At 41.2% G+C, this 26,711-nt stretch overlaps 1 protein-coding gene across 3 annotated transcripts; it reads right to left on the bottom strand.

Moving 5' to 3' along the window:
- On the bottom strand, positions 1-26,371 carry TMEM114 (transmembrane protein 114). 3 transcript variants are annotated; one of them, XR_015699202.1, is made up of 6 exons: positions 26,106-26,371; positions 24,887-24,967; positions 15,452-15,589; positions 12,513-12,752; positions 9,969-10,018; positions 1-39 (listed from the first exon to the last, which is right to left on the bottom strand). XR_015699202.1 is itself a non-coding variant. In XM_087734209.1 (5 exons), the coding sequence occupies exons 1-4, from the start codon at positions 26,287-26,289 to the stop codon at positions 12,520-12,522; spliced, it is 636 nt and encodes a 211-aa protein (XP_087590335.1). In that variant the 5' UTR covers positions 26,290-26,371; the 3' UTR covers positions 9,946-10,018; positions 12,513-12,519. The 3 variants fall into 3 exon arrangements, 2 of the variants coding, with proteins under 2 accessions (XP_087590335.1, XP_087590334.1); XM_087734209.1 differs by lacking the exon at positions 1-39 and having other exon boundaries at positions 9,946-10,018; XM_087734208.1 differs by lacking the exons at positions 1-39; positions 9,969-10,018 and having other exon boundaries at positions 10,256-12,752.
- Positions 26,372-26,711: the final 340 nt, after the last annotated feature.

Genomic DNA, 26,711 nt, shown 5'->3' with positions numbered 1-26,711 from the left:
TGGTCACCATACATAAAATCTTTTCTTCCATTTAGGTATCTAGATGACAACAAAAATAAAAAACAGAAGCCAGTGTTAGGACAGTGCTGGCTAGCCTCTTCCATATACATCCAATACATTAAATCCTTGGAAAATATGGCTGTGCTGATGATGTTAAGCCTTTTGTGAAATCCAGCCCTCAATAATAATTCATTGCTTCTAAATTAGGACTTAATCTAATGTACGGATATTGGGACGGTTACATGCCTTTGAGAAGATAAAATAAGATTTTGTAGAGATTAGGGCCAACGTGATAAAGAATTCCTTCAAATTTCACAGAGCGGGGGTTGGGCTGTGTAGAAGTTACATTAATCATTTTTCAGGTTCACTGTTTTGGCATTACAGCTCAAATGTTTTACTCTGATTAGATCCAGCATTCAATGAAGGACTCTGCAGAAACAGCAAACCTCACCCAATTGCTACTCAAACTAATACTCAGTCCAGGTCTGCTCAGGATTCAGACCTCGGTCACCATGTCCCCCACTATGATTTCTGCTGGGAGTCAAATACTGTTGTCGTCGTCCAACCTTACGTCACAAAAAGCTGAGTAGCTAAGGTAGAGAGTGATACTCTTCTTCAAATGTCACTCTATGCCATTTTTCTCTGCTGTCACATTAAAAAAAAATGAAAGGCATGTTCTGGAGTATAGTGTGCCTAATTTAACAAAAACTGTAAGAAAATGTACTGTGCTCCTACTGCAAGATTATGTGCATTTGCTGAAACTACACTGTGCTTGTTAACGACTTGGTAAAGACTCCTATTACCTTCAGCGGTCTTTGGATCTGATACTAAGTGAGGCAGCATAAATAGATCAGGATTTGGAGGAGGGTTTAACTGTGCACCATCAATTTTATAGCACCTTTAAACCAATATTTACAATAGCTAGCATCAAGTGATTCACTATTTAAAATGCTCCCAAACACACTATTGACAAATCTGCAATTTGCCTTCCATCTCCAAACTCTGGATGGGTATTTTTGGCCCTATCTTTTTTTTAATATATTGACACTTAACTTTTTCAGCACAGAATGTATATTGATGGAGCCATCAAGAGAGCAAACACATTAAATCCAAAACAACAAGCAAAAGCTCTAAATAATACAAAGCTGGACCTACAAGCATGTATGCTGAAAAGCTTTAGGTAACTGGGTCTGCAAATAGATCCTCGAGCTTCCATTTGGGCTCATGTAGCAAACAAACCAAAAGCAAATCTTGCAATTATACAGACAATAACAATTTATGGTGTCAGGTCAGAGGCAGACTTGGTTTCTCTGCTCCAACCATTCAGCAGTATGTTAGCCACACAAAGAACTTGAATCTGCGCAGAGCTGCCTTGCTGAAAACTGCACCAGCAAAGTATCTGTTAAAATTTTTGTCTAGTAAAAATCAGGTATTACTGGTTTAAACGATAATGCTCAGCTCGGCCAATGGGCAAGGCAAAGCACAGCTCTTCCTTAGCCCTGCCTGGGGAATGAACTTGCAGTCAATTAGGCTCAAGGGCCAGTGGGCACCGGGATGTTGTTACGCAGCAGCTGCGGCTCCCCAAGGCCCCACTTTCTCTGCCAAGGCTTCTGCTTGAGAGGAGAATCTGGCCCGCCGTTTTTGTCAGATTTCTTTCATCTGTTATTTGTAGGAGAGGAAACAGCTGCAGGTCAAGTATACTTGGGGCAGTACAGCAGCAGGGATCATCTTGACCAATGCATGCTACCGTGAGGTAGACCAAGACATCTGAAATTACACATCCCTTAGCAGCACAGGAGTAACACACAAAATGGAGAACAAAAGTTGCAGGCAAAGGTAATGCTATTTTCTCACAAAGTCTGAAGAAGGACAGACATTTTCAGTCCTCTGCCTTCACTTCTAGACTTTGATTCACTTATGTGTCCCTTTACTTCTTCATTCAGCTCAGCAATCTTGAGGCAACTGTTTTGATCGCCAAGCCGTGTATGTTTTCTCTTTTATAAATCATCCCAGTCTCAGTAGGATGCAGTGTTACAGCCCAGTCATTTGCTTCAGGAAAGGGTTTCCTTCCCTCTGGCAGTATGATCTCTTCTCCTCTCATGTTTGTGGATCTGGGCTTATGAAATAAACATTGGTTTTGTAACCTCAGAAACAAAACTCCTTGTTCTTGTGCTGAGTGAAGAATTCTGGCCTGATTTTAGGCCTCTCAAAGGATTAAGATCACGGCTGGAGGTTGCAGGATAATTCCTTTTTGGAATTTTCTTCCTTTCTGTGACACAGGATCTACAGCAGCACTCAGGTCGAGCATGCAGAGGCTTAGCTTCCTCATACAGCCGGAGAGATGCAGGTGTTCCCGTGCAAGCGTTCCCAGTGTGGGAAGTGCCAGGGCTCAACCTTACAAAGTTGGCATCTGATTCCTGCTACCTTTAGCGGCATACTAGGGAAGAAAGGAAGAATGCTATTCTCAGGTTCTGTCTCCTCTGCAGACTAGAGATGTGGGAAAGCGTCTGTGAAATAACTGTAATAATCACAAATCAGAGTTGTATTATCAGGAAAAATGCAGTGGCATGTGAGTCATCATGTGCCACACAAGCCTGGCAGGAACACAGCCTCTCCATGCTGAAATTTGTCCCTCAGCTTTGTTGCTGAAACTGGAGCTAGATTAGTAAAGCCGGCTTGAGCATGTCTACGTGGCACCTCCGTGTCACCCGCAGCTGAAGTGGTGCTTCCTCCTTATGATCCCAGATCCATGGATTGCCAACCATGGGATGAATTAATATGCCAGTGGCAGCCAAGTTGGGCTGCAACAGTAGGATCTGGTGAGTACAGCTACCACTGATGCGTTGCAAGTGCAGTATGAAAGCCCATGGATGGGGAACTAGTGCTTTTAGTGTGTTGAGTGCTACAGATGATCCCACAAGGTCCCTACTTGCTAAATCATTTTCTGTTAAGTTTATGTATCTCTTCTATTGTTAATTCCCCTCAACATCTTCTCATGGTTTTGTTTTATTTTTTATTTTATCCTTCAGCCTCTTTCTTCCTACCCTCTACTGGAATTGTCTAAAGTGGTAGTTTCATTCCTCTTGAATTTTTTTTGAATGAAACTTTATTGAAAAAGGAATTAAGCCTCTCCATTGCACTCAGACAATGTGGCAATTGCTGAAAACCTGGAAAAAAAGTCATGTGAGGAACTGGGAATATTTCTGTACTTTTAGTGGCAAGTACTGGAAGGGGGAGCTTAGTGCTAGTCAGCTTATGTGACTTGACATAGTTGTTGACAAAGCTCTCTTAGGAGTGTCATGCTTCCAGAAAAACATCATTCTGACTATTGGTTGTAGCTGCATTTTTAGGCTTAACAATCATGCCAAATTCTCACGCTCTTTATTTCTAAAATTGCAACATAACGCTCCAAAATTTTCCCTTTGCTTGAAAGGAGGAAATGCTCCAAATCTAAGAAGGTATATGTGATGTTGATCTTACAGTTATAACTGAGCATCTCATATCTTTAATTTCAGTCCTCACAGTAACGCCATGAGGCAGGGTATGGTGTCATCCCTGCAGAACTTCAGCATTAAGAGGTTTAGTGATTTGTCACGGTTCACACAGGGCCTGTGAAAAGCAGGTGATTCCCTCAGGATCTTTGCATCCCTAGCTAACGACCATTCTCTTTTTACACTTTCAGAAAGATGGATAAAGCCTTTTTCCACAGGCAAATGAAAAAGCAGAAGAGTAACAGGTATGACCTCCCTTCAGTCCTGGGGAAAAAATCCCCCTTGACTTCAGTAAGCTCCATCCCTTGGTTTGTAGCACATTTTCTTCCCTGGATTGAAAAGGCAAAGAGACTCTCCAAAGAGTCTCTTTTGACTCTTCTGTGTGGAGCAACAGTGACATGCAGTGGCTGCTGAGGCAAAGCACAGCAATATAGAAGCGGGAATGCTGTTCCCACAGGGACTGCTTCCGTACAGTAAAATTACGTTCATACAAACAGCTCCCAGGTAGCTGGGTGCCCATGTCAAGATAACGATTTATAAATGAGTTTGGTGAAATGCCAGGTTATGATTATGTGTATTGCAAAACCCATTTGAAGCATTAATTTATACTATATCCGTATTTCTCATGTAACAGTGCTATTTAGAGGGTAATAATATTTAAACCAAATTAGTAGAAAATATTTGCATTGACTTGCAGTGCTTGTATGGGTTGCAACTGACAGTGCAGGCTGAAATCTCTGCATATAATGAAAAAAAAAATCTGATTAAAATGATTCAATCTCTAAATGAGCTATTGGGGAAGTTTAGTAAAGACATTTATTCAGCTTGAAGCAATTGAGTAGGAACACTGCCATTAAAGATGGTGAAGTACAGTAACGGATATCAGTTAGTCCAACGTCACAAAGTTAGTTAGTGGCTAAGTAAGATTTTGGGATGCATTTGGAGGGACATGCTGCTTTCTAAGAGCCTTTAGTGTTTTAATGCTTGTCATGTTGTCTAAATTCCAAAGGAATTAGGAGTTGCAAGGGGATTTGCTATGTGAGTGGTTTGCTCTTCTGTGGGATTATCTTCTGAACTTCTTGGGGCGACCAGGGCAACCATTTCCCCGGGCAAACCCAAGACAATGGGGTTAATCACAGGGTGAGCTGGTCCTCAAAAAGACTAAGGCTTACCTGTATCAGATTCAATCCTCTTCCCAAATGGGTGAGTATACGGTTCATCAGGCTTTTGGAAATAAAATGGCAGAGAAGCAGCTTTAGAAAGAGTGGGTGTGGGAGTTACTACTCCAATAAAGAAGGTAGAATCGCTCAGGGAAGGATTGATGAGCTCTAGACAGTGTGTAGGAAGAGGCCCTTGAAGTTAGAGAGGGCAGTTTGAATTATAAGACAGATATCCCAGTTGTTATGGTGACAGAGGGTCCCGATGCACTGCTATTACTGCCAAGGAGGAGTAAAAGGATTTTCTGGTGAACAGGAGAGCAGGAAAGTGAGCCCAAGAAAGACTCTGAAGGGCAGGTCTGTGCCCAGGAGGGGCTCAGAAGCAGGAGTGGGGGTTTTCTATTGGATATCTGTACAGAAAGTAGACTTTTTTCTCATTGATGTTGCTGATGTAACAGCCTCCCGGCTACCCATGCAGCGAGACAGAGACCCCCGAGGGGGAATAACAAATCATACTTTCAAGAGGAAGCCAACCCAGCAGAGCTCTGTGCATAGTTACAGTCATGTGTCTCTGCATGCTAAAGTGACAAGCAAGTGTTCACTAAAGTAGGACAATAAAGACGCTGTATTGTGTCTTTTTGTTAACCAGCCCATTCGGCAAAGATGTTGCTATTCAGCTGGATTATTAACACCAACCTGCAGTTACAGATTCATCTGTGGCAAGCCACAAAAGTCAAGCAGAACAGTTCTCTTTAAGACATGGTCACCGGTGATGTTGTTTCTTCTACTTGTTTGCACGTGTTATTTCAGTGATGCCTGCAGGACAGTCAGTTACAGCTGGTTCAAACCCTCATTGCTGCTGTGTGCTGGGTACCTCAAGACTGACACCAGTGTGTCTTGTTGATGCATATGATCAGGGGGACTGAAAGAAGATGACTTCTTTTAATTGTCACCTGTCGAGCAAAATGAAACTCACGGTAGTAAGTCCTGTCACTTGGGTGTTTGCATAAATTATAGCAGCAGCTAAACAATGACTCTCTGAGTATGAGGCGATCCTATAGGTCTGAATCTAAAAGATAGGCTTCTGAATGTCTTGATTTCTGTTGGCTGAGAAAGCATCCTGTAGCAATTTCTTTCTTCCTTTGTTTTCATTAAATATTGCATTATTTTTGAGAAATATTTACACTTCTATGCTGCACACTGCATTAAACAGGTCTCTTATCTGTCTCTTCACTGAATGAAACAGGCCTGGTCTTCTCAGTTACTTATGGAGAACTTTTCCATTTTATCAGAAGTGCCTTGGACCAAATCAAGGTCCTGTCATACGTGAAGCTTGCCACAGACAGGAAGGAGAGACAGCTTCCAAGCCTGCTGGCTACAGCTGTTGCCATGCCTGTAATGTACTGTTTATAAACAGAAAGGCAGATAACTCAAAAGACTTGTTATTGGAAGTCCTACAAAGTTTGTTTCTTCTATGGATTTTGCCTGACAGTTATAAAATTCTTTTTATGTGTTTTTTTTTTGCATAATTAAATGCTTCACTGTATAATACTAGTCAAGTGGGAGCTGTGGCAATAAAAGGTTTATGATGCCAAAGGGTTTTCACAGTGCTGATGCAGCCAACTCCAAAAGGCTGTGGAAAGAGAGACTCCTCCACAGTGCCATTCAGTTCAGCCTCTCTGTATGCTGCAGGCATTACAGACAACATTAGCTTACAAATATTTGAGAAGGCCAGGTTGGATGGAGAAATACGTTAGCTCCTTCGTCAGCCAGATGTGTTGTCCAGAAGCGTGAGCCATTAGCAAATGCTGTTCAGCTACTGGCAGACAAATTCCTTTCAACACCTAGGGAGCATTACACTGAGAGAGTCCCAGCCTTCCATGACATGTGTTTGCCTTGTCCTTGGCAAAAATGAAAACAGTAAAATAATGAGCCAAAAGCTCTTCAGGGAACTGCCTGCCATCCCTCCAACCCCAACCAAGGAGTCTTTCTGTTAGCTTTGAAATGAGTGGTATAAGCAGACTACCACATGGACTAAGATGCTACTTTTTAATACTCCACTGCTCATCAGCTCTGGTCTTCTCCAAATGAAATATTAAACCCATTAGCTTAAACCATCAAGCGAATGGGACCAGGGTGTAGAGATGCTGTTCTGAATAAATGCATTTTAATTCTCAAGAGTGATGTGAGATGACTTGAGAGTATAACTACATTCGGTTGTGACAGCTTGGCTGATAAGCAGTAACTCATTAACTGATGATAACTTGTGTACTTACAGTCCCGCATCCCTTCCTTTCTGACAGTTTTACAAGTATTAACTTCAGTGCCTTCTCCTCAATGGTGACGGAACCTGAAAGGCTCCTATAAGATCACAAAGATGGATTTTCTTAGGTGATAGGCTGAGAAACTAGGTCACACGTAACAAGAGATTTCAATCTGTCAATGCCACGTTAGTTACGGTGGGGTACGGCATTGCATCCCTCTTCCTTTCCCTCTAATACCTGATTCCACATACCAACTGCTGTTCATCTGTTTGGGGACTGTAGTTCAGGGATGAAGGAACTATCCCCAAATAGCATTCATCAAACATGTAAGTCTACCAACCTGATTCCACACCACAGCTCAGAATGTTTTTTTACAGGAGATGCTCTGAGTAGTCTATGCAGAGGTGTATTTGTAGATCAGGAGTGGACAACGCAGCCACAGTTCCCAGGAAAGGAAGATTGAATCTAATAAATGTGAAAGGTTAGAGTTGGTCTTTTCTACTTTGATAGTTGTTGCATAGTTTCAAAATTCAGTAACGTCTTGGTGAATCTCACTGAAGTTGCTCAGCTCATACTGAAAGCAGAACTTCCTGACTATATTGGAAAAAATGTTTTTATTGAGAGAGGGTAAAGAAATTAAGAGCCACAGCAAAATGTAGTGTGCTGTTTCCTGCAGAAGCCCTCTTACATTTTCTGGACCAGTCCTGAAGTCTGTCCCTTTCTATTGTTCAATTCTTAGACAGTCTGTCATATTCAGGAAATAAGCCATGATATAAAGCTATTTATTTTTCTCTTATTATTTGCACCCTCAGATATTTAATTTGATTAGTTTCAGCTTAATAGTTTCGACATTTCTGCCACAAATGTAAACCAAAAAAATACTGGCTAATCTAATCGAAACATAACCATCAATGGAATGGCTATAGCATCTATCTCCTAAGAACAGAAGCAGTAAAAACCTTTAAGAATGTTTTGTGATTAATTTTTTTAAAGAACAGGGAAGGTTAACAGTACATTTCCCATCACCTGACATTTTAACTTAAGATGGGCAGCGGCTGGGAGATGTTACTGACGGATTCAGCAGTTTCTTGATGAGATTCTCTGGGCTATAAAATACAGGAGCTAGGGCCTAGTGAGCGTGATAGCCTCCTCTGCTCTTCAAACCATACACAAAACAGTACATATGGAAATGAATGGTTTCTTTCCAAATACAGTCAACTGCTTAGTGTAGCCATGAGATGTCAGCAGAGACCGCTGTTTCATTATAAAATGGAAAAGGTTTCTTAAGTCAGAGCATTCAAACTATGATTACTAGCAATATAAACGCCAAAGTGGGATGTGACAGCAGTAAAAGCTAGTAAAAGATCTAATTTTTTGTAACCTAACTAGAATGCAATCCACTAATTAAAGACCTGTAACCTAAACCAGGGACGGCTAAAACTCTGTGGGTTGAACCTGGCCTTCAAGGTACTTTTGGCTGGCCTCTGAGAACATCTGACCAAATTTCTGTGAGCTTGCAACTGCTGGGCTAACAACTGTGCCCACTTAGCAAACACACGGCAGGTACTGAGGCACAGGGGAGCCCCTCTTGAGCATGGTTATACCAATTCTGGGGACAGTTTGATTCTCTAGTACAAAGCCAGAGCATTCGTTCTAACCTTTTTGGTCCTGAGCTGGAGCAATTCAATCTGTTAATATGAAAATGACAGTCAGGAGGCCAATGTTTTTTACTGATATATCTCAGCTAACTGTGAACTGCTTTGCTTCAAGGAATTTACAAAATGAACCAGAGAAAAGGATATCTATATTTATGAAGAAGGCTCAGATTTCTTCAGATTTTGTAACCTAGTAAGAGTTTGAGACCATTGGATTTCGTTTGCAAAACAATGCAAAACAAGTGATAAAATTGGAGGCCACGATTACTTGGTGTCAACCAACCTTGGGAAAATCAAAGTCTTTTGGATCTATCTCATCGGCCAGTGCCAGTTTCCCTTAACAGCGTCAGTGGGCAGGCACTCCATGGCGTGCTGTGGTCACCTTAGTGGAGAGGTTCTGGGCAGATTGTGGCTCTCTCCCGCTGTTGACCAACCAGGCATGGACAAAGCATGTCCTGTTTGGTCTCCAACCTGCCATCCTGTTAAGTTTGGAAGGAGGAAATTATGAATCACTTGTGTCTGCATAGAGTCAGTCAGGTCTATTGGCTTTGGACCAGTGACCAACAAACTCATGGAGCTACTTTGACTGAAGATGTGTCTGAACCAATAATGTCCCCTTGGTCACCAGAGGCAGGTACACAGAGACAGCCAAGCTGCTCTGCAGCAGCCAGCTCAGGAACAGCACAGACCCAGACTGAACCCTTGTGGTTTCATGTCTACACTATATTCACCAGCATCTCCTCTAAATGTCTTGTATCTCTGCAGTTTTTTCACCCTTGAGGATTCCTTTGACCTTCCCTATCCTTCTCTGCCATCCCTTGAGGAAGCCTTTAAATTAGTGACTATTATCGGCCAGTAGCTCTGTGCACTCTACCCACTCAGTACATCTGTTTTTCTTCACTTAAAATGTGGCCAATTATCTGTGAGTTTGCAGTTCACCAGAAAGTAATGGGAACAGTCAGTGTACTCATCTCAGTAACGCATTTTGGGGAAAATACAGAAAAGAACTGGGTGTTAAATAAACATTAGTTTCAGTAAGAGGAAGAAGCTGATAAGGTGACTTGTATCAAATCACATAAAATCCTTTCCAGGATGTTTTCTCTTTCTAGCATAATTCTTCAAAATGTTCAAGGGTTATTTGACTATCCCAAACCACCTATTTTTCTTTGTATTCAGAAGGAATTTCAGAGAAATTCAGGGGTTATACAAATATTCAAGAGCAGAAGATACTCTTTATTACCATTGTGCCAGATATTGCAGGAAGCCAGAATGAGAAATTTAGGAAAGCCATGGAAATGAGAATTGCTCTAATTCAATAACAGATTCATTGGCTTTCTATATTAGATTTGATCACTTGAGTATTTTCTATTGTAGCTGCGTAAGTGTCTTATAAATACCTACCACATGTGACTCAGGCACTTCAAAAGCATCATATAAACTGTAGAATAGATCTGCAGAGAAAGTTAAAGAAAAATATATATCTTAGTTCTTCCATGTCTTTGTAAACAATTCCCAGCTCTGAGATGTCATTTTATTCAATTTTACAACATTCAAAACCACTGTAAAGTAACATCTGTAATAAATACTCAAAAAATAACTCAGATGATATTTTACTATTACAGCTTACAGTAATGTCTGAGTAACATCATAAAATTGTATTATAAATAGATTCACCAGCACCAAAACATAGAAATATTACATTTTACATAGTTCACTCAAGCACATGGAAATTTGGCTACAAAGGTTTTTTTTCCTACTTTTCTTATAGAGCTGATTTGGTATGCTTTAACTTGTAAAATGACTGAATTACCCAGTCCCAACATAAGGCAACATGGAAAATACGTGAAAACCAATGGGGGAGCAAGTGAGAATTACAAAATTGTACTGGCTATTCACTGAATTTCTGTTTCTCAGTCTATTCAGGATTTCTAGCCTTATTTCATTCTGATAACAAGCAAGGTCTGCCAACTAAGGTCTTAGACTGGGATTCAGAAACTCTGGTTTCATGTGACCTTGGGCAGTTTGTCTGCCTCAGTTCTCCATTCACAGCATGGCAGTAATAATGTTTCCTTGTATCTCCAAAGACTGTAAGCTCTTGAAGCTCCCTGACACTAGTTTTTGTAACGTAATTGGTACTGTGAGACTAAGATCAGAGCTGAGCTCAGTAAGAGAAAATGTGCAGTCTTTAACACAAGACACAATGATAAAATTGTTCTGTTATTTAACAGAGGTAGGTAAATGACGCCCTTTGCACTACTGGAAGAAGTACAAGGGACTTGCCCAACGACACAGTGTGCCTTGCTGACACAGCTCCCGAGTCACAGTCTTGAACTGTAATATGCTGAAGTCCTCCAGAAACACATGATCTAACAGAAATTTAGTGGAGCTGTTAACATGTTCAAGTCTTTATCCCAAGCCACAGTGGTCAGGGAAAATTTCTTCATTACCATCAGTGGGCACTGGAGTAAATTTTCTCTTAAACACTATTACCCAGATGAAAAATTAATAAAGAAAAACTAGATTGCTTGGCACCCAAGATGAAATTCAGGTATCCTGTCTGTTCACTTTTACTCAGCAGTTTTCAGCACAAGTTAAACATATTCTAGCACAAAGCAAGTTACAGATTTCATGAAAAGGAAACATCATCAAAATTGCTAAGTAAAAACTGGGAAATGCATCAGATACATCTTCTGCATTACAGAATTGAAAAAGCAGCTAGTAATAAGCTGAGAGAGATAAGTATGTAGCCTCCTACATCTGATAGATTGGGGCTGGCTACAGTAGTTAGTTAAAACATCTGGAAAAGCAGCTGTAGCTCTCTCTTGTTACACTATTGCTACACAAATGTGAGTACACTCACCATTGCACTGCACTTGAGGACTTCACCATTATAGTCACTACTGTCTGCTGGATAACTAATATCAAGTTATTCACAGTATCTAGGCCTTATATCCTTTCATTTTATCACAGCACCAAAGCTCATTTTTAGAAAATGACTCATTTCTTTGTTTTCACCTTGTAAGTAACGATTTTAGGAAAGAGAACATGATGCTGTGTCTCTCCTTAGACATTACACATAGCTGACATGGATTAGGCTTCTGGGCTTCTCCAGTTTCTCAAATCATCCCATTTTTGTGTGTTGTCACAAAGAAATAGTGTGATTGTGGTATAGAAGAGAGGAGGGCCTCTTTGGGGATACATGAGGGAAAAGAAAGATCGTATTACCTCACTAGACATCCTAGCCATGCCCTAGTGCTGGGGATTATCACTGGAGTTCTCCAAATATTCTGAAGTTCTTCCTATTCTGGGTCTTTACTTTTGATTTTACTTTGTGCAACAAAACCATGTTAAGTATGCAATATTAATTGAGGATATTTACGCCTCACACTCTCTCCCTGGGTTCAGGCGTATAGACATCATATCTCTCTGTGGTCCTCCAAAGGCAGCAGGAAGGTCACGCTACTACCACGAAGCAGCCATCTCGGAGCAGCTCTGCTGGCAGAGGCTGTCAACATGACTGGAATCCTAGGCACACTTACCAGGAGTCTCAGAGGAGAAACCAAAAGCTAAGTAGGCCGTGCAGAGTGGCCTGCAAGGTACTCTGAGGCACTTTGCTGGGACAGCAGAAAGGAGAAAAGAAAGCAAGAAATCTGTCTTGTTCTAAGCAATGAATGGAGATGTCTTACGAGCTGCCAGCTGAAATTATTTTGGAAACACTAACGCTGCAATGTACTTTCTGCTAAAGTCACAAGGGTTTCCTTATCGACAACACTTGAAATGTTTTACTGATTTATTTTTGTGTTTTATAGCTAACTGTGAGAAGGGTTTATGGCAGCTGGCAAGATACTCAGTCACAGTCTTGCCACTTTTATTACCCCTAGTGACCAGATGGACCAAGCAATCCACATTTCTAGGCTCTGCAGGGTTCTGTTGTTGCACTGCTACCTGTTGTTCATAATGCCTGTTCACGTCGCTGTTTCAGATCCACAACTCTTGCTGCCAGGAGAAACACAGCCCCAGTGAGCACTTCAGCGACAAAGGAGATCCAGACTAGTGCCAGCGACCAGCCAAACCTGATGTCGATTTCTACCAGGAGATCCTTACTCCTCAGGAGGCAGACAGCTTCTTCAAAGGCAGCAGCTGAATATGCAATATAGACGCTGATCCCAGTAAGTGTAACAAGAGCTGGGAAAGAAAAACGTATTCAGCTAGTTAGCATCCACTGCAGAAATGAAAAATAATTAATTTGATATCTCTTAGGGCTCCTTTGCCACTCCTTCCTATCTACCCAGGCCAGATTGCCAGTTAGCCTCTGTTTACCTTTGCAATCTAGTTGAGGCTGTTTTTTGGGGAAGGGTGAGAGGGAAGTAAAGGGAGGGTTTTTTCTATCCATTGAGTTTAATGTGCTCTCACTGTTAAATACTGAATCAAAATGTATAACAGCAAGCCTCTCACAATAAAAATCTAGTCATGTTTTTTACAGATATCTAATGCATGTACATCTCTGTTTTCAATATTGTATTATAAGGCATCCTGATTTCTCACTGCTGTGTACCACATACAGTTGTCTACCTCTGTGCAAGAAAGCCCATGGAGACAGAGATTCTTGCATTTCAGGTCAGTGACCTGAATTTAGGCTGGTTTCTAATTTTGAGTATTGTAAGTTCTGAATGTTCAACGTAAATGTGTTGGTCTTTACTGGCACATCCCATCAAGTGTTGTGGAGTCATGACCATTCATCACTTCCAAATAATTGATCCACAGACATTCTTGGAGCAGACTAAAAACAAATTAATAAAGGCACTCAAACAAGAAGCCAGATGTTTTCAGAATGAAAGGACTGTACAGAAGCTAGCAGACTTAGGGAAAGGCACATCTAGCACAAGTACATGCTACATCCTGGGCCTGGCATCTATGTCACTCAAAGGACATATAATAACTTATGACATTACTGGATCAGTGGCAGAAAAGATGCGATAGAAAGGCCCTGGATTAAAGGACTGCAGCCCAGGGAAAGTAGACACTGGAACACTTGTAGGACAAGATGATAGTTTCTTATCTGATTCTGAGGGTGAAAAATTTTCATCTGGCTTTCTGTTAAATCACAGTGTAAGTCTAGATGAGTCTGCATTTTTGCCAGAAAGACAAGGTTGAGTAAAGACAAACCAAGACCAAAGTGTATTGAGTTACCAACATCAAAATTCATACTCATATTCCTGATGTTAACCATGCTATGATGCCTCTACCTTATTCTAGTCCTCTGTAAGGGGGGAAAAAATCACTTTTCTATACGTTTTGTCAGCAGAAATGGAAATTACTATTTTCTTGACATTTTCAACAAGGTACGCTGAGTTCTGTGATCCCCCTTAAATGTGGCCGCATTTAAAAAAAAATGGGGAAGCATGTAGGATGTCCTGGGATGTGCAACATATCAATTCTGGTATTTTCAGAAAAACTCAGGTTTCTGGAATTGCATCATGAAATATTTCTTTCTGCTGAGACAGAACTATCAATACTGAACTTCATGAACTGGAATATCCTATAAAGCTGTGCATGCCTGTTACGTGCCTCAAGCCTCAGTGCAGCTGAACAATACCGCCTGAAGGGGAAGAGGGTCTGGTCTCACACCACAGGCCACCCTGCACTCTCTTCACGCTGTCCTGGGAAACAGCACGAGTTGCATCTTCAGAACATATTCAAGCACCCCTCTCCTAATACTGTCTTTGCGTTTCCTTCCCCTCTTTGCAACCCCAAGTGTCTTAGAAAGGCACAGCACTCCACTCCTCCGCAGGATAATCATGCTTTGCGCTTCACAGCTTTTCATTTTTCACTTACAATTTGGAGCAGTTTTCAAATAGCCTAAGCCTTTTTAGTGAATACAGCTTTCTGTATTCTGTTCTAAGGAAAAAGAAGTTACTTTTTATTTTTTTTCCAGAAGAAACACATAAGGCGGATGGCTGGTCTTTGTAAGAGCATTTCAGACTAAAAAGTTCAGTCAAGACTTTGAGACAGCAGCATTTGCTTCCAGCAATCTCTTATCATTCTCTTCTTAGAAACAGGACTGCATGATCAGGTGATGAGGGCCAATACTGAGGATCCCCTTTTCTGTTGGGGAAAATTTCTGTGTCAAGTTACATTGTAAAACAGTACTGAAAATCTATTTGGAGAAGAAAATGGAGATGGATTTAAACCCAGTTTTCCTACCCTAACAGAATGTTTTTAGTTTTAATTCATAAATGACCTTCTAGAACACAGAGGTTTTGGTTACAGCAAAAACAATAAAAAACAAAATGTAAAAGAATGTTACTAGCTTCAAATGATTATACTCCAACTAAAATAACTCTTTGAGGTTTCCTTTTGTGACCCACAGTTTGGGGACACCACTCTAGTTCAAAACTAGCAGGAGCGAACCCAAGAATGCCTAGCAAGACCCTTTTCAGGAACATGCAAATGCCTTTGAAAAAATGTTGGTTTTCTTAATAGTTGTAAGATCTGTGCAAGGCTATCGAACCCTATGCTTTACTAATTCCAAAGTCACTTCTCCATTAACTCCATTACACTGTCTGTAAAGAATTTGGGCACTGTGCTGAGAAGGTATTAAATCTTTTGTGTTAATGAGCACAGCAAACACATTGTGTTCGAAGTGGGACTCACTCCACGAGGATGTATGGTTGTGTGTGATTATTTGCCTTTCCTGCCTCTAAGTGGCAGCTTTCTATTCCAGAACCCTGTCAGGAGCTGAGCAGACACCAAGTGAATGAACACCAGCATTATTCTGAAAGCAAACTCTTGCTTAGCTTTTTTCCCCTGGAAGACAAAGTGATGTTTCCCAGATATAATCTCTTGTTATTTAAAATGGTTAAGCCAGGAGTTTGATATAGTACCTCCAAAAAGAAAAAGCAGTCCCGTCATTAGAAGCAGCAGGTAGGCCCTGGCAAGAATACTGATGAATCCAGTCATTCCTCCAAAAATCATCAATATCAGGCTGAGGGGCATCAGGATGACAAATGTTCCATGCATGTCTGAAGAAAAATGAAGAAAGTTAATATTTTAATATTTTATTATGGTGTCATTGGATGTACTAATAATTATTGAGTGCAGAGCCCCTGATCAGGATCAAAACCTTATTCTGCACTGTGTAAACAAGGAGTTGGACAATCTCTTGGCTTTTCAGTTTAAGTCAGCAGGACAAATATGTGGTATGGAGAAAAGGGTAACAGAGCAAGCCCTTCACAGGATCACAGCCTGTGTTTCAAACAGAGACCACAAATATAAAGGGTATGTCTACACAGCTATATTTAAGCAATTAAACCATTCTCAGATATTAAGCCTAGCTGGAGAACAGGTGATGCATTGCATATCAGGTAGTCACTGACAACCTTAATAAAAAGTAGCCCTGGTTATCTGAATCATACAGATCACAGGGAGTGGCATTGTTCTCTTTGGGCGGTGAGACCCAGCAGATGCTGTGGTTAAACGCCTTCTTTCGTGTCTCATGTCCTCTGCTGAACTGATCTAGCAAATTGTTGACCTTTTCCTTTGCTGCAGCCAACCATCGACTAGCAGTAAATTTTCCCATCCAGCTCTGATTCTGTGTCTGTCATTGTTTTTCTACAGCAGCTTCACTAAGGATATTAACCTATCCTGGTTGCTTCCTCCCATGCTAAGTGTTTTATATTAGTCTTTATTGATCCCTACAACGTTTTAATAGCTGCGTAAACAGAGGGTTGCTATGTATTTTTTCATATCACACTGTTCTTTCCATCATAAACCATCTTTGTGTCATTGTTCCTTCTCATGCAATCAATCCACAATGTTCAACCTAACCTTTTCTAGAATAATAACAAAAAAAAGTAATTCCAGCTTCCCGTATCCATTTATTTCATACCAGAGTGAGGTGCAGAGTTACTGAGAAAGGAAAACTTAAAATCCATTTTCTGGAAGGCTTTAGTGTCTCATTTAATTTCACAGAGGAACAACAATACAGCATGAGCTGGTTCCCAAGGAAAAGGAGTCAGTTAAGAGATCACAGTTTGTGTGTGATCAGATGATCAATTTTTTTAAGTCACTGTAGCTGCCCACTGAAGTGGAGGTGCTCTACTTGTCACTGGCTAAGGATCCAGCTTATCCTCTTCAATATCATTATAAAGATAAGACACAATTGTGTACATATCCCTGTTCAGTTCTAGAACCTCGGAAGGTTAGGAAGAGCCTGCATGGGATCAAGGCAGACACTGTTGATTTCTTTACTTGAGTAGAATGTGGTTTCAAGACTTACTTCTTTGTTTTGTGTAGTACAGAACACGCTTACAAGGAAAAATGTGGCAAATGACAAAGTTTTAGGAGGTGACCGTATTGTCCTTCCATTTCCTTTTATTTACGCTGGTATTATATTCTCATCTTTAGTCCTACATATGCCCACATCAGGATCAGGTGATGCTCAGAAACCACGAATTCAGCATTCTGCATCGAAGGGAGCACTCTCTCTCCTTGCTACTAAATCTGAGGATACTCCATGGGCTTTCCTTCAGCAAAACTGGCCATGGCTGCTGTTGCTGGCTAAGAAACCCAAACCTATAGCAATTCTCAGACACTAATGGTCAAATTAATCTCCAGCTTACCCTGTTTAAACCAGTATGTCAAAACTGTTTGCAAATCTTAGTTGAATACTAAGAGGAGAAATAGCTGTGGAACCTAGTTCAGGAGGTTTATATAGTTAGAAGTGGTTGTCAGGGATGTGATGCAATATGATGTGACAGAACAGAGATTTGGCACATAATTTAACTCTCATATTCTAGGCAGGCAGCAGAACAGGCTAGTCTTCTGCCCCGTTTGTGCTTCCTGAGGGTATTAGGCCTGATTTTGATTCCCCACCATTTTGACATCCCTGTGTCCTCTTAGACTTGGTCTTGCATGTAAGAGGTGAAGAGGCCTTGGGGAGATAAAATCTGATGCAATTAATAATATAAAGGTAAGAACGTAAGAATGGTGCAACTCTGTCCTCAGACCTGGCTTTGCTGGGAAGAAAGAAACATAAACAAGGTCACCACTGGGCCTGTGTTTTGTGATTTTCCACGTGTCCCTCACTAGTCAAAGTTGCTGCTAACAAACTGTACCTCAGGACAGTAGCACTAACAGTTGCTGTTTCTTTGACTTTCCTTTTCATGGTGTGATTTCTGTTACAGCAGCTAGGACTGTAACCTTGGCCAGGACAAGCGTGGGTGAAGAAGATAAGGCTCTGAACGTAACCTTTTCTTTTGAAGCAAAAGGAAAACAAATCCATACCAGAGTATTTTCCTGGGGAGTGTCACAGATTTCATTAATGATCTGTGACAGTTACGTGCAACATCAGCATAACTGATTTTTATGCCCTTTTCAGTGAAAACATAGGTTTTAGGGATATCTCAGCTGAAATCCACAAATCCCACTGTGACAGAGCCTTACTTTGCCTACACACAGCTGGGATCACATTTCTTGTGAATCACCTGCAGCTTTTTTAAAATAAAATATTTAATGGATTGTATTTCGTTAAACAGCACTTTTATCACCTCCAGTGTTCTAGTCCAATACCTAATACCCATTTGTCCTTCTTCTATGAAATCTGCAACTGCCTGGGAAACTTATTCTAAAATGCTGCCATGGAAACCACTCAGGAATCTGAATTCATGCCGTCTGGCATATGATATTATGCCATTATAATCCTTGATTAGAGGGACAGAATTAGTTTATAGAAGGACATGACTTAAAATATCTTTACTGTGTTTCTGTCTTCAATAATATCTGTGAAAGAAGTTAAAACATCAATTTTGCAGTCATTTTAGTGTTTTTTAGGTTGTATTGAAATACATATTTATGCATTATGTATGATATATATAAATGTCTTCATTTTGATGAAATTAATCTAGTATTGAAAAAAACGAACCTAAGCATTTCACACAAGAGGTATGTGCACTTTCCTGTAAAACAAAATTCAGTTTCCCACATCTATTTCTCAACGCCTGAGTTCCCTGTCAGTCCAACATGAAAGATCCAATAGTTTAGTCTTGAAAATACTGAAACAAACTGATGAACATTTAAAAAACACTCTAGTTTTTTGTAGCAAAAAATACTTTAATTGCTTGATCTGAGTTAATGAAGTTTTACATCAGCTAGCCAAAGCTGTTTCACTAGAGGCCTGACAAACATCTGTAAGAATGACATCTGCAGTATGTGTCCAGATCTGTGAATTTGGCAGTCATTTCTAAATTACCACCCAACACAGTTGTTGATGAATTGTTTGTAACAGAAATTTGTGGAATGAACTAGAAAAATTGAATGGTGTCAAAAGTAAGATCTAGCAGTTTTGTTAATCATCTCCTGTTAACATGCTGGAGCTTAATTGTTTCAAACTAACTTTGGGTTTGTTTGCACAGCTTATAATAGCAAATAGTCTCTAGAAATCTCTAATAGTCACCTCATCAGAAATACTCCAAATGGCAGCAGCTCAGAAGAGCTTAATTAAGGACCTGTTTATCTTCCCCAGCAGTAACTAAATAGCCAGTTAGAAAGACAAAAGCCTCTAGCTGAAACAGAATGCCCGCAGTAGCTAAAACCAGCAGGGCTGCTCTGGAAAGACTTGGCAAAGCCAAGAAGAAACAGTGCACTGAGAAAGCCTGACCTGCTTGCAAGGAAGGAAGGAAGGAAACAACTTAGAGAAGCAACGAGCAACAGAAAAGAACTGCTGTCTGTAGCTAAATGTGAGACTTCTGGGCTTGAACCCCAGGGACACCAAGGCCTGGATTCCCTCCTGTTCAGCAGAGAAAAGATGACGGTGGATGAAAGCTGCCAGGGTTAGGGTATCCCAGGATAACTGGCTAAGCTCTGGACTTTGTGTTACATGTTTTGGCTTTGTGCTCTTCTCATGCAACAAGTCTCTGAGCTAAACTGGAAGACAAATTGCAGACAGTAGAAATAAAATTATGCTAGACTTGGTACAGGTGGGCACTGACAAAAACCTTCAATAGTAGGAATGGCTAGAATGATAAACGTAAGTGATGCACTGTGGTTCACATTCTATTGCTACAATACCAATGAATTTAAAAATGAGAATATTCATTAGAAGTTGTCACTCATTAGGTCTCAGCTGCAGTGATGCTAAAGTTATCACAGATTTCTGTATGTACTTACTGTAATATCTACTGTAAGTACCTAAGCAACTGTTCACTGGAACCTCTTTGAAGGACCACTGCACTGTTGCTCAGAAACAAAGCAGATCCATTTAGGTATACACCTACCGTATCAATTAAGTTAGAATTTCTATGTACATCATTTGGGTCTTATTTCACTTGGCCTCTGAAGTGGCTCTTGCCAGGTATTCCAGCCCTAGCTGTTTCCTTCTGATAACTTAAAACCAAAAGGAAAAATTATGAAGAACTGTAAATCCCCCAGGAAAAAGGTCATGGCAGCCAAAGAATAAGGCATTTTGGGATTACAAACAGGAGTATACACATGTAACTCAGTAAAACTGAAGCAGGCCATAAAGATTGGGGAGAAGTGTGAAAGCAGCTGGTTAGTGACTGTTACAGGGTCCACATACTATAAGGCAATCTAGTCTAGTTTAATGGTACTATTAAACTACTTTTGTTGAAGAAGGAACCAAGGGAGCTGTTACATTATACCAACTGAGGTATCAGCAACTGCCCCTGCTGCAAAAGATTGTTTCCCTACAGGAAGCACTAATTTGTCTGCAGCTACACTGATGTCTAAAAAAGAAAAAAAAAAAATACGCTGGGGAGAATAATTTACGTAGTTGTGCACGGGCAGCTGCACGCTCCAGTCTTGGTTTCATAACAAGAAAAATGTTTTCTTCCAGCCATATATAAGTGGAAATCACATCCATTAACTGATCATCTCTGGATGGCTCAGGAATACAGGACAGCACTAAAAAGTGACTTGTAACAGGGAATCAATCACTGGCCATGATGGTCATGTCACCAACAAAGATCAGGATTGTCAGAGGCTTAATCATACCTTGTAGGTACCTAATGCAGCTGGTTTGTGTGTCAGGGGCAAACCAGGCGGGCATTAAGAAATAACAGTAGTTCCTTTCACGTTATTTTTCATAACACTAGCCCCAGCTCTGCAGTATAGATGGGACCCTGCACCAGGCTGGCATGCAAAGCCAAGATTTAAGAGAAATGATCTGTTTTGTAATTTTGCAAGTGTTTGTTTGCATCTTTGGACCAAAATGGCTTTTTATATTTTGGCCAAATAACATGTTATAGATATATATAAAAAAAAAAAAAAAGCTTTGTGGCAATTTGGTTTTAAACCATAACGGGGGGGGGGGGGGTCCCACAAAAAAAATCTCCACATTTTAACAAATTTCACCATGCTTTGAAAAAACCTTAGCCACAGCTTTCCAGGATCAGCAAATATATAGCATTTAGTTCAGAAGAATGTAGATGGAACTAATTTTTATGTTACCAAGCAGGGGTCACTATCCAGCCATAACTGAGACACATAGAACAGGTTACTTGAGATTCCAAAAAGTCAAGCTCATAGAATAGTTTTGACAGGCTACATTAGTATCAAGCAAACACTTTACTTTCTTCTTTTGACAGCTCATCTGTCCTGCAAGAAGTACTTGAACCAAGTCCAGAGTGCAAATTGATTTTGATGAGAAATATTTACAAAATTGTTCATTTTGCAGGGATTACACAGGTGCTGACTTTAGCTAAATCTACACTAGTATTTACTAATTATTAACAATACAGATTTTGGTAAATGAAAAATATTTATATTACAAAAATGCCCAAAAGTCACCTTTCCCCAGTGTAACTTGTTGCGTTTGGTATTTTTTGGTTTTTGGTTTTTTTAAGGAAATTATTTTACAAAGCTGCAACTCCGGGGGAGAATTTTCAGTAGATTAAATACTGCCATTCCTTCTATGCACCAACTGTATGTGATCCTCAACATCTTAGATGTAATATTGAATGTTATGTTTCTTTTACTGGAAAATGGCAAAGCTGCTCAGAACTCTGGATGCAGCTTCCTTTGAAGTCAGAGTGACATCCTTCTTTTACCATTTTGTGAGAGATGGATTCAACACATCATGAAAAAAAGTCGCTTTTTCTGCTCGTCTCCCATAGCTGGCACAGGAGAACGCATGGCAAGACAAGGTATCTAGGGTGTCTGTGCTGACAGATTTCAGTTTTAAAGCTGACTTTCAGAGGGCTATCTTTAATCCTATTGGTCACCAAGAGACCCTAATAACTGTCTAAATTGTGAAAAGTGACACTTCCATTTTAATCCTATATGGGACAGAAGAAGACGTACATCTCCAGTAACAAGATTTTTTTTTTAAATGCAGAAATTTCAGAAAAGCTAGTGGTAGGTAGTCTAGTGGTAGCTTTCTTTAGACAGTGGCTGATGTTTTAAACAAATATATAACCATGCCATAATGTAATCTGTAGTAGGAAAACATTTTATATGTTGTGGGTTTGAGAGAGGCTATACGCCATATGTTCAGCTAGAGGCAGTGGTAAGAAAAGAAATGGAAGCTTAAAGTACAGGAGAAGGCATGCTTATGGCTAATCCATTAGAGAAATTGCTCAAGAGTACTCCTGTGATGTGAAAATACATCATACTCTCAGGCTTAACAAGACCTAGTTTGATTGCCTGAGTAATATTGCTGGTAGCACTGAACTTTCACCTGTATGCCCAATTTTTTTGATTTAGCAGGAGCTCTATTTGAAGTATGCAATAAGCCTAAAAGGAATCTGCTGGGGATGAATGGGAGAGAGATTGGAAATGTGGAGGCAGGGGATGTGAAGGCTTTTCATTCTTTAATGAAGGGTTTGTCTTCTGGCAGTGACCAGCACTTCTGTTCCCACTTAGGCCCAGCCGTGTGTACTCAGGTATGGACTCTCTCCCATCTTTTTGGCACTTGTGCCTAGTTAAAACATGACAGGAAGAGTATGGGAACTCTGAAGAATGGGGAACAGGATTCCTGATGTGTTACTTAAGTGCCTGCATTAGGAGACAGCCCTTCTAAATCTTTTTAGGAATAATGGGCAAGAAACACGTTTGATGTTGCCAGAGCTCCTGAAATTCAGTCTGCCGATCAAACAGTGAGAAATATGGGTGTACAGCTAGACAGAATGAGACTAGTTCCATGTGAATGTGCCTCACACAGACACCTGCACGGACACACACAGAGAAAAAAATATTTTTTTAAAGTAACTGATTAAAGCTGTGCAATTAGCCTGTTTGCCCCATATAGCAACACATGAAGAAATTACTGCAACTACACTGGAATCCACAATCCCGGAATTGTCCTCTAAAATTCTAGTTAAAATGTGTTGTAGATGAAGATGAAGGTTTGCCCTGATCTGCCTAAACATGATTCAGTGACCAGAGTCAGAAAATATTTAAGAAAGAAGTGTCAGGCTGAAGGAGAAGGTAATATCTCAGTACTTAACAAATGTAGATGTCACTTAGAAATATCTATATTTCCTGGAAGTAAGAAGTACTGACATGGCACTTCCTATGTTCAGCTGCTATTGCTGTGGGTCTCTAGCCTCACCACACTGAAACTGCATTAAAGTTGAACATCTAAAATACCAAAAAGTTCACTCTGTAGAGCATTCTAATCAAACCTCGTAGGTTCTTTCAGTTAAAGTATCATTGATTTCTTATCTCATCATTTTTAGGCAGACTACACCTGCTTATAATAAAACCTGAAAGTGTCTTTGCAGACCTGAAGTCTTTGTCCAGGAACCTAAAAACAGTACTCGATATGACAGCAAGGCTCTGAAGAGTCTGTAAACAGTTATGAATCCAATTTTCACTCATCTTCACTATTTTCTTATACTTCATGACTACCAAAGAGCTGTTCTTTGTTTCCAAGCCAACGTCATTTTCATAACAAAAAGAGCTCTGTACTGTCTCTGCTTTTGTTTTTGCAGAATTCAGCTTTCATTGAAGAGATGTAATCCAAAATCTTCCTGACTGAGAAAAACTACAGATGTATCTTTTGCAAACATGAACACAGCTTTTGAAATACTAATAATTTTATCCTGAAATTTTAGACTATCCTCAACATAATAGTTGAGGTGCCCACACTTAAAACGTGATCAGTCTGGTTAGGTTCAATAAACTTTGAACCCTCAAAGGCTTAAGTGATCCAGCAGACAGTCATTTTCACTGATCCTCACAGTCTTCAGCAACACCAAGCAGCTAAGCCCCTCTGTCTTAAGCAAGGAAGATTAAAGAAATGGCACGTTTCAATTTGAAAGCACAGAGAGACAATCTGTGCTGTTAGTCTTGAACCCGTCAGTGTTTGTACAGCTGTTTCAGTAGCCCAGTGGGTTCTTACTCCTACCTTAACTTCCCAGTTACTGTTGCAACACAGCCACATTAGCACCAGTACCTCATAGGCTTACTTTGCCACGTTTGCCGCACTTTTAGCTATATCATGAGATGCTGCTCCAAGAGACTAAAGATACTCTAAGCCTCTCTGAAGGATTGCTCAGGGAAATGCCTGGTTTTGAGGGAAAGAGTACTATTTTAAGACACAGGACAAATTCATATATTCTGCTTGCAAGGGGAAAACAGCCAGAGCCAGAGAGGAGAGGTAAGTAAATAAAAAATTCTAAAAAAGCAAGCCCATATACAAGCATGTATGAGCAAAGCATTGTGCAGAATACGATGCAGAGAAGCTAAATCATCTTTTAGGAGAAGCCTAAAAGTATTTGGAAATGTTTAGTTTGAACGTTCTGAAAACATTCTGACATTGACAAATGAATCTATAGAAAAAGAAGTAAATACCAACCAACACAGTTAGAAACTTAAAGTAACTTTTTTGAACACGGTGTTCTTCAAAGACTTTGAACACTGCTTTTATTAATTGACTTATTTTCTTAAATTCCCACATACTTAAGTTTTTTTTCAGTGCAAGCAATCTCACTGAAAGGGTAGATAAGCAACTGTCTTGAAAGTTAGTTTAAATGTGTGCTTAAGCATTTTCAGTGATTAAACTCTTCTGAGGGGATTTTGAACATTTTTGCCTTTTAACAATTGTGTACCTTCCTGAGCCATTCCAGGCAGAAACACCTTGCTCCTGTGGAAGAAATTAGCTGAACTTGACACGAAATAGGTGGTTATTTCAACAGTAATCCCACTTAAAGACTACATGCAGTGACAGATACCGTACAGAGGCAGAGTCAAAACACTGTCTCAAAGAGCTCCCCCTCTGAATCAGATATGGGACCCTGTAAGCAGCCAAAGAGGGAGGGAAGGGTGGATGGCACTGTAGAAATAATATAAACATTACTCACACAAAAGCTGCCTGTGTGAATCAGTGATGTTTGCATTCTCGTGCCAGAAGGGGTTTATCAAAGGGTAACATTCGCTCCTCACTGATAGAGAAGGGAAAAAACAATGAGAAAAAATTACACTATAATATCTTATTGCAATGTATCCTTTTTTTTTTTTTTTGCATGCACATATAATTCATATAACATTATCTGCTTTTAAAACAGTCATTCCTAGGTAAGGAAGGAAAGGAGGGGATTTTCAGTACCCAGCATTGGCCAACTTCTCCCATTGGGCCTGACCACTGAAGTCAAGAGGGAAACATCTGTGGGTTTCAGCAGGGCTCAGGGTACAGGGAAGGGGAGGATGCCTTCAACCTCCTTCTTCTCCCCTGCTCCACTGCAAGTACCATCCGTTCTTGCCTATGATGAATATTACTTACTCCTTGTCTTTAATGGTGGAATAAAAACGAAAAGTAACATGCCTGGCATATAAATTAAACTAAAGGGGGAAAATCCTATAATATCCACATAGGGTTTATGGATCTTTCATTAAAATCCAGAACTGTGAAATACCAAGCAAGAGCAAACGCTGTACAATTACTTGGTGAGCTTGGTGAGTCTTTAGTCACTTACCTTTAGTGAGCATGGGATTAGTTAATTTTATTTACATTTATATTATTCATAGATACACATTTTAAAGTAATAATATTTATATTGATGTCACTTATAGTAATATTACTTATATTGTTTGTGTATATAAACTATATATTGTTTAATATTATTTATGTTTATATACTTTATATTATTATTTATCACTTTAATGGCTTTAACCCCGAACTTTTGCCCCTTAATTCCCCCGACTCAAACGAAAAGACATCTCTCTCCTCCTAAACGGTTAACGTTTATTAAATTAGTTTGAATCAAAAGTTAACGTAAAATTCGGTTACAGCAGCAGAAAATTCGCTATCCCCAATGCCTCCTTCGGCAAGCAGCACAGGAGAGGCTCGACAAATGGCCCCCACTGCCGATGGGCACAGAGCACCGACAGGGGAGCGGACTTTTCCTGCACGAGTAAAGCCGAGAGCAGCAGCCACCGCCGCGCCTGCGGCCCCCGCCCCAGGCCGGAGCTGCCCCGCAGCCGGGCGGCCTCGCAGCCCGCTCCCACCCCGCCGCCGGCGGACACGCGTGGGTCGCGGCCCCCCCCCGCGGCAGGAGGAGCGCTCCTCGGCGCGGCACTCACCGCGGCAGGTCCGCCACAGACCCGAGTGGGAGCTGAGGGCGTCCGTGCCGTTACGGGACGTCTCCAGCTTGGAGGCATCGATGATGTACCAGAAGTCCGTGGCGATGGCCACCACGAGGAAGATGAAGCTTGAAAGTCCCACCAGGGCCACGAAGAGGGAGAGGACGCCCAAGTTCACCTTCATGCTGCCGCCCGCCGCCGCCCCGCCTCAGCCCAGACCCCGCGGTCGCGCCCGCGCCGTCTCCACAGCGGCCTCGCCGGGCCAGCGCGGCCCGCCGCAGGTAGCCCGCCTCGAGCCCCGCCCCGGCCGCGCGGCGGGAAGGGCCGCTGCCGCCGCTCCTCGCCGGCCGCCGGGCGGGGCGGGCAGCCCCGCGTCCCGCCGCCACACCTCAGCCTCGGCTCCGGCCCCGCCGCGCTCCCCGGGGCGCCGCCGGGCCCTGCTGCTGGCCCGGCCCGGCCCCGCTCGGTTCGCTTTCCCGCCCTGCCCGTCAGCCCCGACCGCTGGCCTGGCTCTCTCCGCCAGGGTCTGCGGATGAGTGTGCGTGGGGAGGGGGGCGCGGGGAAAAGGCGGCCTTCCTAGAAGGGGGTACCTGTTAGGAACTACGG

Source organism: Nipponia nippon, unplaced genomic scaffold, assembly GCF_047370975.1.
Source record: "Nipponia nippon isolate SJK-2023a ecotype South Korea unplaced genomic scaffold, ASM4737097v1 scaffold_5, whole genome shotgun sequence".
NCBI classification, from domain to species: domain Eukaryota; kingdom Metazoa; phylum Chordata; class Aves; order Pelecaniformes; family Threskiornithidae; genus Nipponia; species Nipponia nippon.
Note: the sequence above shows the minus strand (reverse complement) of the source record. Positions and strands in the feature narration are given on the sequence as shown.

Bases quoted from the DNA above. Each gene is read 5' to 3' on its own strand.
- TMEM114 (XM_087734209.1), bottom strand. From the start codon at position 26,289: ATGAAGGTGAACTTGGGCGTCCTCTCCCTCTTCGTGGCCCTGGTGGGA. The intron at 15,590-24,886 runs GTGAGTAATGTT...ATTTTTCTTCAG, and splicing joins TTCACACAGGCAGCTTTTGT to ACATGCATGGAACATTTGTC. The intron at 12,753-15,451 runs GTACTATATCAA...TTTCTTTCCCAG, and splicing joins ACTGCTTTTTCTTTTTGGAG to CTCTTGTTACACTTACTGGG.